At 42.3% G+C, this 12,065-nt stretch overlaps 1 protein-coding gene across 5 annotated transcripts in view; it reads left to right on the forward strand.

Annotated features, from left to right (window-relative positions):
* Positions 1-12,065, forward strand: part of kif13a (kinesin family member 13A) — a 294,683-nt gene that overhangs the window by 203,138 nt on the left and 79,480 nt on the right. For 3 of the 5 annotated variants that reach the window (XM_033013828.1, XM_033013858.1, XM_033013844.1), the window contains exons 24-28: positions 1,257-1,389; positions 2,646-2,792; positions 4,139-4,171; positions 10,174-10,273; positions 11,632-11,758. In XM_033013828.1, the coding sequence (XP_032869719.1) occupies positions 1,257-1,389; positions 2,646-2,792; positions 4,139-4,171; positions 10,174-10,273; positions 11,632-11,758 (540 nt within the window). The remainder of the gene's footprint in view (positions 1-1,256; positions 1,390-2,645; positions 2,793-4,138; positions 4,172-10,173; positions 10,274-11,631; positions 11,759-12,065) is intronic. The other 2 variants (XM_033013836.1, XM_033013849.1) reach the window with 1 other exon arrangement.

Below are 12,065 nucleotides of genomic sequence, written 5' to 3' on the forward strand. Positions count from 1 at the left end.
CCAGCGCACGATGCCCTCATTAATGGTCTTGGTTTTAAATTTCCTTTGTTTAACATCTTAAGAAGTTCAGCTATTCATTTACATTATATTACTGCATGTAAAAATAGGCGGCACGATGGCACAGCGGTAGAGTTGCCGCCTTCCAGCGCTCACAGCCTCAGAGACCCGGGTTCGATCCCGACTACGAGTGCTGTCTGTACGGAGTTTGTACGTTCTCCCCGTGACCGCGTGGGTTTTCTCCAGGTGCTCTGGTTTTCACCCGCACTCCAACGACATACAGGTTTGTAGGTTAACTGGCTTAACTTGTGTGTGTGTGTAGGATGTCGTTAGTGTGCGGGGATTGCTGGTCGGCATGGACTCTGTGGGCCGAAGGGCCTGTATCTGCACTGCATCTCTCAACTAAACTAATATCTTAGGAAGTTCACCTTTTAATTTACGTTTTATTACTTCTTCTAAAGGGCCTGTCCCACTTTCACAACCTAATTCACAACCTTTTTTACTCGTGGACATTTTTCATCAGGCTAGAAAAACGCCCGTCCTACTTGATGCCACGAGTACCTACGACTAGCATCACAACCTACCTACGACCTCCTACGACCTTGTGACGACCATGCTGCGAGCATGAGTCAAGGGCAAACTCGGCAGAGGTCTTGAATTAGGTCGTGAAAGTGGGACAGGCCCTTTACCGAGTCCACATCACCAGATTAGAAATTGTTCAGCCAGAGCTGAATACGCTTCTCGGCATCTGCACACCATGGCGCCTCGTGCTTCTTGTGCTTCTTGTGCGTGGTGGTGGAAAGATTAGCAGAAACAGGCGCGACGTGAACGCTCTTTCCTTGACCCCATTTTATTACTGCATATTACTGTAGTAATATGTACAGCGTAGGAACGGGCCCTTCAGCCCACAATGTTTTAGACTTTAGAGATACAGCATAGAAACATTCGGCCCACCGAGCCCACGCCGACCAGCGATCCTCGCACATTAACACTATCCTACACCCACTAGGGACAATTTTTACATTTATTCCAAGCCAATTAACCTACAAACCTGCACGTCTTTGGTGTGTGGGAGGAAACCGAAGATCTCGGGGAAAACCCACGCAGGTCACGGGGACAACGTGCAAACTCCAGTAGCCGGGATCGATCCCGGGTCTCCGGAGCTGCAATCGCTGTAAGGCAGAGGCTCTAGCTTTGTGCCACCATGCCCGAGATACTTGGATCTCTTACCCCGTGTGATTGGTTTTCCGTTGTAACAGGTGGAGTGAGGTGACACGTCGGATTGAGATGGGGATCTCATTGCAGGAGCTGAATGAAATGGGAGAATACACAGCAGTGGAGGTGTCTCTCGCCAAAGATGTCAACACTGGTGGCGTCTTCCAGATTAGACAGGTACTTTGCGAATTGAGGAGAGGATTTATGCATTTTGTGTAAGTTAACGTTATAAACACCAAAATGTGAAATGGTCATGTTTAGGTAGTTGAGACAGGGAATATCTCAACATTTAAGAATTAGTTAGACAGGAACATGGATAGGACAGGTTTGGAGGGGTATGGGCCAAACATGGGCAGGTGGGACAAGTGTGGCTGGGGCATGTTGGCCGGTGTGGGCAAGTTGGGCCGAAGGGCCTGTTTCTCTGTGACTCTATGATTCTAAATGCAAGTGGCTAAAACCAATGACAGACATTTTACAATAATGATCAATAGATTGTTTAGGGTCAAAGAGTCATACAATGTGGAAACAGGCCGACACCGACCAACATGTCCAATCTGTACTAGTCCCACCTACCTGCATTTGTCCCATACCACTCTAAACCTATCCTATCCATGTACCAGTCTAAATGCTTCTTAAACGTTGCTATAGTCCCTGCCTCATCTACCTCCTTTGGCAGATCGTCCATACACCCACCACCCTTTGTGTACAAATGGTATCCCTCAGATTCCTCTTAAACCTCTTCCCCCTCACCATAAACCTCTCGTTCTTGATTCCTCTACTCTGGGCAAGAAACCCTTGTGCGTTTACCTGATCTTTTCCTCTCATGATTTTGTACATCTTTATAAGATCACCCCCTCATCCACCTGCACTCCAAGGAATGGAATCCTAACCTGCTAAACCTCTCCCTATAGCTCAGGCCCTTGAGTCCAGGTAACATCTTCGTAAATCTGCTCTGCACCCTGTCCAGCTTGACAGCATCTTTCCTAGTACATGGTGCCCAAAGCTTAACACAATATTCTGAATGTGGCCTCACCAACATCTTGTATAACTGGAATAGGACCTCCCAACTTCTATACTCAATACTCTGACTGATGAAGGCCAAGAAGCATTTTTGACCACCCTATCTGCCTGTGACTCCACTTTCAAGGAGCCAAGTACCTGCAAAAAATGTTAAATAATTGTTATCCATTTATGTTTAATTGCATCTCGTGAAATAATAGTCCTGGAATGTTTTTCCACATTAAATGTTATGTATAAACATGAGTTATTTATGACATTGAATTATCAGAGTTCTATTTCGTAAACCTCTGCATAGAGTTCTGTGGAGTTTTGATTCTGATAGTAAGAATTAATTTTATACTTTTATTACATTGTTGTGCTCAGTTAACTTGAGGTGTATGTGTGTGTGTGTGTGTGTGTGTGTTTTTGATCAGGGGCAATCTCGTAGGATTGAGGTCATCGTTAAACCAGTCCAGCACTCGGGGACGTTGCCGCTGATGGTGGAGGCTATTTTGTCTGTCTCCATAGGTTGCATTTCTGCCAGATGCACCAAACTACAGAGGCCATTGGATAGTTATCAGGTAAGGGACTCGCTTATAATTAAGGGAAGGTCGGAGGTTGAGGGGAGACTTGGTAGAAGTAGATAAAATCACGAGAGGCGTAGATAAGGTAGACAGTCAGAGTCTTTTTCCTCAAGGTGGAAATGTCCAACACTGGAGGGGATAGGTGAGAGTGGGAAGGTTTTAACGGAGAAATGCGAGGCAAGTTTTTTTGCACAGTAAGGCCTGGAACGCATTTCCAAGGGTGATGGTGGAGGCAGATACGATAGTGGTGTTTAAAAAACTTATGGAGAGGCACATGGAAGTGCAAGGACTGGACAGGTATGGATCATGAACAGGGAGATGTGCTTAGTTTAATGTGGCATCATGTTTGGCATCATGTTGAATATCAGGGGCTTATGCCAAGAAATATCTGGCCCATGTTTGAATAAATAGTTTGCTGGTGAAATCCTATTTGCAGAGTTAATTTCATTATAGCTCCGAATGGAAGTGCAAAATATACCCGTTTTGGGTAATAATTAAATGGAAACTTTAGGGGTATGGGATTCTAGTTTTAGTTTGAGTTTAGTTTATTGTTGCGTGTACCGAGGTACAGTGAAAAGTTTTTGTTGCGTGCTGACCAGTTAACGGAAAGACAATACATGATTACAATCGTGCCATCCACAATTTACAGATACATGATGAAGGGAATAACGTGAATGATGTTTAGTGCAAGATAATGCCAGTAAAGTCCGATCAAAGATAGAGATAGTCAGAGGGTCTCCACATAGGTAGATAGTGGTTCAGGACTACTCTCTCATTGTTGGTAGGATGGTTCATTTGCCTGATAACAGCTGGGAAGAAATGTAGAGAGTTGATTCCAATTGCAGGGTTGGTTCCATTATAACTCAGTAATGGAGGTGCAAACTATACTAATTTTGGGTAACAGTTAAGCGACAACTCTCAGGGTATTGGAGTTTACCTTTTAGTTTGATGATTGCAGGTACTTTAGCTTCTGTACCATGTCTGGCATTTAAGATTCTCAATCAAAGCAGGCCGCTAAACTGACTTGATAGTTTTATGTTACAGGAATAACAAATGCTGTTTCTCTTATAACAGAATGTAATATGGTTTAATCCCTATTGAAAAGCATTTCCATTAATTTGTTTACAAGCTATCCAGATTACGTCTCAAATTACGACCATTCAATTAATGTTTTGCCAGGACAAGTGCCAGTTTTGTCTGCTCATTTTTGACGTGTGCATAATTTAAATTAAACACAAAATGATGCGTGCTTGTTCCAAGTCATGTGAAACGTGAAGTGATAATGTGGTGTTTTGAAATGTTTCCATGAAGGTGTCTTTACTAAGTTTATTTTCTCCTGCCAGAAAGAGGAGGAGGAGGATATGGATAGTTACCAGGTATTGTTGGTGCTACTATAAGCTTTGTGGCATGAAGCGCAACTGCCAGCAACTGACTCACATCTTAGGCAATGGAGATGGAAATATTAAGCTTTAACATGTATTGTGTGCACTTTCTAAACCATTCATGTCTTAATGTCCAGCTGTAATTGTCCAAGATAAATGTTCCATAGCATTGGGAATTAGCGATTCTCCTAATCATGCTCAGATTAACATTATTACATTTTTTTAAAGCTATTTAAAATCAGATTATTATTATTATTTGTTATTAGAATCAGAAATGTGAATTTGCAAGGTTGATACATGCAATGTGGAAATTATCTTTGTGGAGCGTAACTAACTTCAAACCTTATTGACTGCAGAAATCGGAGGTAAATGCATGGGATTTAAGTTGGCACTGATCCATGCAGCATTGTGTCTTATTGGGTTTAAATTCCAACTTCCACCTTGACGGTGATCACAAATACAAGAAATTTGTGCTGTGCTTTCTTGCAGCCAGTTCGCCTGTGGCAGTTCGCCAACTTGTCACTTCTTCGGTAATTTAGAGCCCTGCTTCAAGCTCTGACAACGTTTTGTTGTTTTCCTCCCAGACTGACAGCCTAGTCAGGTATTGAAGTCCCCCCCCCTCCCCCCCCACCTCTCTGTTTCATTGTCCTATGTGGCATCTTTTGGAATTCATCTATCCATCAGATCATTAAGCAAAGCATCTTACACTTCAACATTTGTAATAATATCAGAGAGTAATGGACAAGTGACTTATTTTCCCCCAGAGACTTTTAGTTCAGTTAGGTCCTAGGTTAAGGTAGACACAAAACTGGAGTAGGTCTTAGGTTACTTGGGAGCATGTGAAAACCAAACATTCAATGTGCAACCTACTTCGAAGAATTGATCAGGATTTTAACTGGACGTAAATTTGTGTCTGCAAAATTTTGTTTGATGTTAGAATATACATCGTATTTTGCTTGAAAGCTAATAATAAATAGGCAAAAAGGTTGAAACTTCCTTTATGCAGATTATGATTTCATTTTAGAAAATAAATATATATAATATTTTGCTTTTCCATTGAATGCTGATAATAAATAGTCAAGAAGGTTGAATCTTCCTTTCTAATTCTGATCATGGTAAACCTTTTTTGGATCAAGAAACGGAATCCTTTCAGTTCTCGTGTTATTTGTTAGTCAGAGAGTTGCTGGAATCCAAAGAGCAGTGCCAACAATTGGAGGAAACTTTCAGTCATATTATTCCTTCAGATGAGTCATAGGGATGATCATGGCAAGCAACAGGAGTATTGGGGATCAGGGCCACATTAATGCATCACCTGCCTTTACACATATAGTACTCTGTTTTATAACACAAACGATATTAAAACTTCCATTCCCTTTTATAATTTCATTTCTTGACAGTGATTCACATTTCGAAGGGTCTTTATTCTCATAGAGTCGTCTAGCATTGAGAGGGAGAAAACCCCTCAAAGGTTGAGAGGGAAAGATAGACCAGTCTTGATTTGAATGGGGGAGTTGACTCGATGGGCCGAATGGCCCAATTCTGCTCATAGAACTTATGAACTTATGAGCATGGAAACAGACCTTTAGCTCCAATTGGCCCACACTGGCCAAGATGCTGCACCTACGCTAGTCACACCTGCCAAGGTTTGGCCCATATCCTTCAAAACCTTTCCTGCCCTCGACCAAAATGAAACAGCCCCTTGAGGTGATTTGGTCGCGGTGAAGTAGTTGTTTGTTGTAATCATTTTATTGAGACCAATGAGCACCAGCAAAACAAAACAAAAGTGATACTCATCAATGTTAACCAGTGCCACAAACAAATCACCCTGGTCAATAAAACAGAGAGCATCTGATTCCAAGGACAATGAACAATGGATAACGATCTGGAAAGGTTTTATCAGATTTATTTCCCTTGTTGCTGGATTGGAAACAAGGAGCAACAAAAGCCTCTGATGTTATCTTGTTGAGATCATTTAGTTCAGAGATACAGCGTAGAAACAGGCCCTTCATCCCACCGAGTCCGCACCGACCAGCAATCCCCGCACATTAACACTACCCTACACATGCTAGGGTCAATTTTACATTTATACTAAGCAAATTAACCTACAAACCTCTACGTCTTTGGAGGAAACGAAAGATCTCAGAGAAAACGCACACAATCATGGGGAAAATGTACAATCTTCGTGGAGCCAAGCATCCCATGTCAGGATCGAACTGGGGTCTCTGACGCTGTAAGGCAGTAACTTTACCACTGCGCCACCGTGCTGCCCCGACAAAAAATGTGTCGACAAAAAATGTCCATAAGATCTTCAACAAAATCTCAGTGCTATACATGAACAGACATATTGTCCCAGAGGAAGCAGATTCATTTCCACCACTGGTCAATATTATACTCAACGGCATAGGTGACATGTAATATACACGGCAGAGCTTACATTCTAGAAAGATGCCAGTCACTTAAAAAAATTCTGGTATAATCAAAAGAAAATTGCCTTGAAATAACAATGTCCATATTGTGACATTCAGTAAGTCTTTATCCGAATTAATTTGCAAATGTTTTAACATTGCATGTCCATTAATACTGGGCCCTGTAACTCTTGCATTGATAAGACTTTATCAGTATGCAAGCTTCAATTCAGAATTTATTATGAATGCAGATTTGCATTAATGATAGATACAATTCCTGGTCTCTTATGTTCCACCTTGGATAAAACATTGATGAAGTAGGTTTGAACACGTAACATAAAAGTTAGATTTACTCAAGCAAATAATAAAAAACTGTAAATTGGGAGAAATAAAATTGGAGACAAGAAGGGCTTTCTTCTATGGAAATTAGTCTATCTTTCAGTGACGAACACATCATAAATAGGTTTCAGTGCATAACGCTCTCAGCAGGTCCGTTAAATGTAAAAGTTTGGTTCCAGTGGTTGACCAACGTTTGTTAGGTGAAGCTACGAAAAGAGAATTTAGCTTAATTATTTTAGCCATAAAATCTGATATTCTTCATCATCAAAAGGAAATGTTCTAAAACGTGAATTAAATTGTACAGGAATAATTGCAATATGAATTAGGTTTTGTCTGCATTAGTGGGTATCATTCCATTTTATATTTGTTTGAGGTGACATTAAAAAGATTTATTTTATTGTTGAAGGCAAATCAAGGAATGAAAAGATTTTGATCCATCTCCATTTTACCTATATGTACAAAAGCAGGGTTCGAAATACTACTTTAGGGCAATACAAACCATTGGTGTGGAAAAAAAACTCTGCAAGCTGTGCCAGGGTATGAAAATTACTGCAATTGGTGACACATACTCATTAAATTGACAAAAGAGTGCATTTCTCTTAACAATGGCCCAGCACAGGGATATTATCATGATGGATTTTTGATATATAGATAAAGAAATGGCTTCCTATTATTTGTGATAGTTTGAAAACAAAATTATTTGGAACATGACAGGATGTAAATATAAATTTTATTTTTGTAGATCATGTTTACAAAAAAAAAAGATCTCTTTGATTTCCTTTAGAACATTGCATGAATCTAATTGCACTTGAAAAATAGCAAATCAAGTTACGACAGATGGTATTTCGATTCCTGCATCTACTAACATTTTGAAGGGCTTCTTCTTTGCTACTTGCAACAATAATGAGCATTAAACTGCTGATACCATAAGTTCCATGGCAAAGCATGAATGCATGAAACCACTGCATGGGGTATTTGAAAGCAATTGAACTTTCACGTGATGAGACTCATCCATTTCTTAACTGTTGCAAAAACTGGTAAACCTCGGGTGAAACTTTTGTAATCATTTATGTTGGTGAATTGAAGGCTCAGCTGCAAATATTTGTAATAATGCAATGCCACTGTACAGTTTTACAATAGTTACTGCTTCGATCTTTTACAAGTTAATCTCATGAAGTTATGCTTGATCGTGTACAGCGGGTTATTCCATTGATGCCTTGGGTGGCATCTACACGATAGTATTTGGAACGGAACCACAGAGACCAGGGAGTTCTCATCTTCAGTACCCAGCTGAGCAGCTTTGCAGAACAAAGATTAGAACATTAGAAGGATGTGGGGGAGGGGGGGGCCTGAATGGAACTTACCGATCACCGGTAAATCACCCCTCATCCTCCTGGACTCCAAAGAATGAAGTCAATAGACAATGGGTACAGGAGTAGGCCATTCGGCCCTTCGAGCCAGCACTGCCATTCAATGTGATCAAGGCTGATCAAACTCCTAGCCTGCTCAAACTCTTCCTCTTAGCTCAGGCCCTTGAGTCCTGGCAACAGCTACTGAGATGTACACATGTGACTGTCTTTTTTGAGCAAGGTTGGGTGTTAACACTTTAAAGATACATTGAAGAAAGAAGCCCTTCGGCCCACCGTGTGTGCGCCAACCAGCGATCATCCCGTGCACTAGCACTATCCTACAGACTAGGGACAATTTACAGTTTTACCTAAGCTAATTAACCAACAAACCCGCACATCTTTGGAGTGTGGGAGGAAACTGGAGCACCCAGAGAAAACCTACGTGGTCACAGGGAAAATATACAAACTCCGTACAGACAGCACCTGTAGTCAAGATCAAATCCGGGTCTCTGGCGCTGTAAGGCAGCAACTCTACCGCTGCACCACCGTGCCACCCCCGTGTCACTTAATCTGCACGATCACATAACAACCAGGTATTCAAAATTTTGTAATGAATTTGTGCCTTCTGAAGATCTGGATTAAACTCCAAATAGTGTAGCGCTCATGAATGATGTGAGGAAATATCTTTCATTGAATCTATGATGATCATGAACTTAGAGACATGAATGAAAACCTGAGGAGAACCTACTATGAATTGTCTATTGTCCATTGAATGTAAATTGGGAAGAGTTTCCCTGGAATAAGATGGGATCTTATTGAACATATAAGATTATTAAGGGTTTGGATACGCTAGAGGCAGGAAACATGTTCCCGATGTTGGGGGAGTCCAGAACCAGGGGCTACAGTTTAAGAATAAGAGGCAAGCCATTTAGAACGGAGATGCAGAAACACTTTTTTACACAGAGAGTTGTGAGTCTGTGGAATTCTCTGCCTCAGAGGGCAGTGGAGGCCATCTCTCTGGATACTTTCAAGTGAGAGCTAGATAGGGCTCTTAAAAATAGCGGAGTCAGGGGATATGGGGAGAAGGCAGGAACGGGGTACAGATTGGGAATGATCATCCATGATCACATTGAATGGCAATGCTGGCTCGAAGGGCCGAATGGCCTACTCCTGCACCTATTGTCTATATTGAATGTTCATCCAGTATTCGGGGGGAGAAAGCCTTTCCTCAGCAGTACAGCCAAACATTCATTTCATCACGTTCATTTGGTAAAGTTATTATTTGATCCAAGGCAGGTTATTCCACTGCTCTCTTGGGTGGCAACTGAACCACAGAGACCAGGAAGTTCTCAGCTTCAGTACCCAACTGAGCAGGTTTGCAGGTTTCAGATAGAAGATTAGAAAATTAGAAGGATGATGGGGTAACCTCATTGAAACTTACCGAATAGTGAAAGGCCTGCATAGGGTAGATGTGGAGAGCATGTTTCCACTAGTGGGAGAGTATAGGGCGCAGCCTCAGAAAAATTGGACGTATATTCAAAAAGGTGATGAGGAGGAATTTCTTCAGTCAGAAGGTGGTGAATCTGTGGAATTCATTGACTGTGGAGGCCAAGCCAATGGGTATTTATCGACTTGTAGACATGAATGAAAACCAGCAGAGTATCTTCTCTGATTGTAGATTGGGAAGAGTTTCCCTGGAATGTCCATCCAGTACTCTGGGATAGAAAGTCTTTCCTCGACAGTACAGTGGAAAATGGGTTGTTGCAAATAAGGTCATGAGCTTTATGTAACGTGTTGTAAAGCTGTCCAGTGGCACCACAATTGATGCACCTTACAGTGTTCCCTTCAGAGACACGAACAGGAGTAAACTTTGCCTTGTGTCTTAATCCTTGTCATTGTTCAGGAGGAAGATTTGAATGAGGTGCGTGAGAGATGGTCTGATGCGTTGATGAAGCGTCGAGAATATCTAGATGAGCAAATTCAGAAAATAATCAACAAGCAAGGTATGTTTGCTTCAGTCAGTAATATTTCGTTTTGCTTTAGTTTTGGTTATTATTGTCACGTGTACCGAGGTAAAGTGCAAAGCTTTTTTGTTGCGTGCTATCCGGTCAGCAAAAAGAATATATACGTAATTACACTCACATCGTCCACAGTGTGCAGATACAGGATGTTCAACTTGCACCTCCTCCAACCTCATCAACCTCAACCTCATCCAGGTGTGGATTTCTATATATCGGCGAGACCAAGCGCAGGCTCGGCGATCGTTTTGCAGAACACCTCCGCTCAGTCTGCCTAAACCTACCTATCTCCTGGTTGCTCAACAACTTAACTCCCACTCCCATTCCCACACTGAACTTTCTGTCCTGGACCTGTTCCAATGTCAGAGTGAGGCCCAGCGCAAATTGGCAGAACAGCACCTCATATTTTGCTTGGGCAGCTTACGCCCCAGCGGTATGAATATTGACTTCTCTAACTTCAAGTAACCCTTGCTTTCCCCCTCTCTCCATCACTCCCCCATCCTACTTCTCCGACTAGTTTGACTGTCCTCCTGATTAAATTTAACTTTGTATGCCGCGTTGTCAACTCCCCAGCTAACAATGATCTATTCTACATTTTCCTTGACCTTCGTCCCCTTTGATTTCTCGTTTTCACACCTTATCCTTCCATCTCTCTTGTTTTCCTCTCCCCTGACTCTGTCTGAAGAAGGGTCTCGACCCGAAATGTCACCCACTCCTTCTATCCAGAGATGCTGCCTGGTCCCGCTGAGTGACTCCAGCATTTTGTGTCCGTCTAAAGTGCATAACGTTTAACACAGGGTAAAATCCGATAAAAGATAGTTCGAAGGTCACCAATGAGGTAGATGTGAGCATCGGAAACGTGAACGAGAGTGAACAAGCTCCTCGAAACTGCTCTCATTAGTGGCTGTAACTCTCCCTGCCGACTCAGTTTAATTCTCTTCCGATAAAAAAAAACCCCAACTTTATCCCAACTTTCCTGGACTCTACACACCCATCGCTCTTTGTAGTAGAGAATTTCATAGACTATACATGATTGCAATCAAGCTGTTCAAGGTGTACAATTAGTTATCCCCTTGTTTTTTTCCCCCTTGTCAACTAAATGTTATCCCCTTATCATGTACCCGGCAAATGGCTCGATTGTAATCATGTATTGTCTTTCCGCTGACTGGTTGGTATGCCATAAAAGCTTTTCACAGTACACTCGGTACACGTGACAATAAACTGAACTGAACCGATATAGCAGCTGCCACACTACCATTTCAAGGGTAGACAGAATTTTGCAGAACCGCTCTATTTTAAAAAACAAACATGGTCGACTTTTGACTTTCTGCTTTCCCACGAAGAAAAAACGGAAGATGACGTGGAGAGGGAAGCCAGGCTGGTGGAGCAGTGGGTGGGCCTCACTGAGGAAAGGAACGCTGTGCTGGTTCCTGCCCCAGGCAGTGGAATTCCAGGAGCCCCAGCAGACTGGTCAGTACAATTCCTGCCTCAAGTCACTTAACAGTCTGTGGAAGGGTCTCGGCCAGAAACGTCACACCTTCCTTCTCTCCAGACATGCTGCCAGTTACTCCGGCATTGTGTGTCTATCTTGACTTATAGAGTCTTACAGCATGGAAGCAGGCCCTTCAGCCCAACGTGCCCACACCGGCCAACATGTCCCAGCTGCACTCGTCCCAACTACCTGCGTTTGGCCCATATCCCTCCAAATCTGTCCTATCCATGTACCTGTCTAACTGTTTCTTAAACTTTGCAAAACTACCTCCACTGGCACCTCGTT

This window comes from Amblyraja radiata, chromosome 2 (genome assembly GCF_010909765.2).
Source record: "Amblyraja radiata isolate CabotCenter1 chromosome 2, sAmbRad1.1.pri, whole genome shotgun sequence".
Lineage (NCBI taxonomy): Eukaryota > Metazoa > Chordata > Chondrichthyes > Rajiformes > Rajidae > Amblyraja > Amblyraja radiata.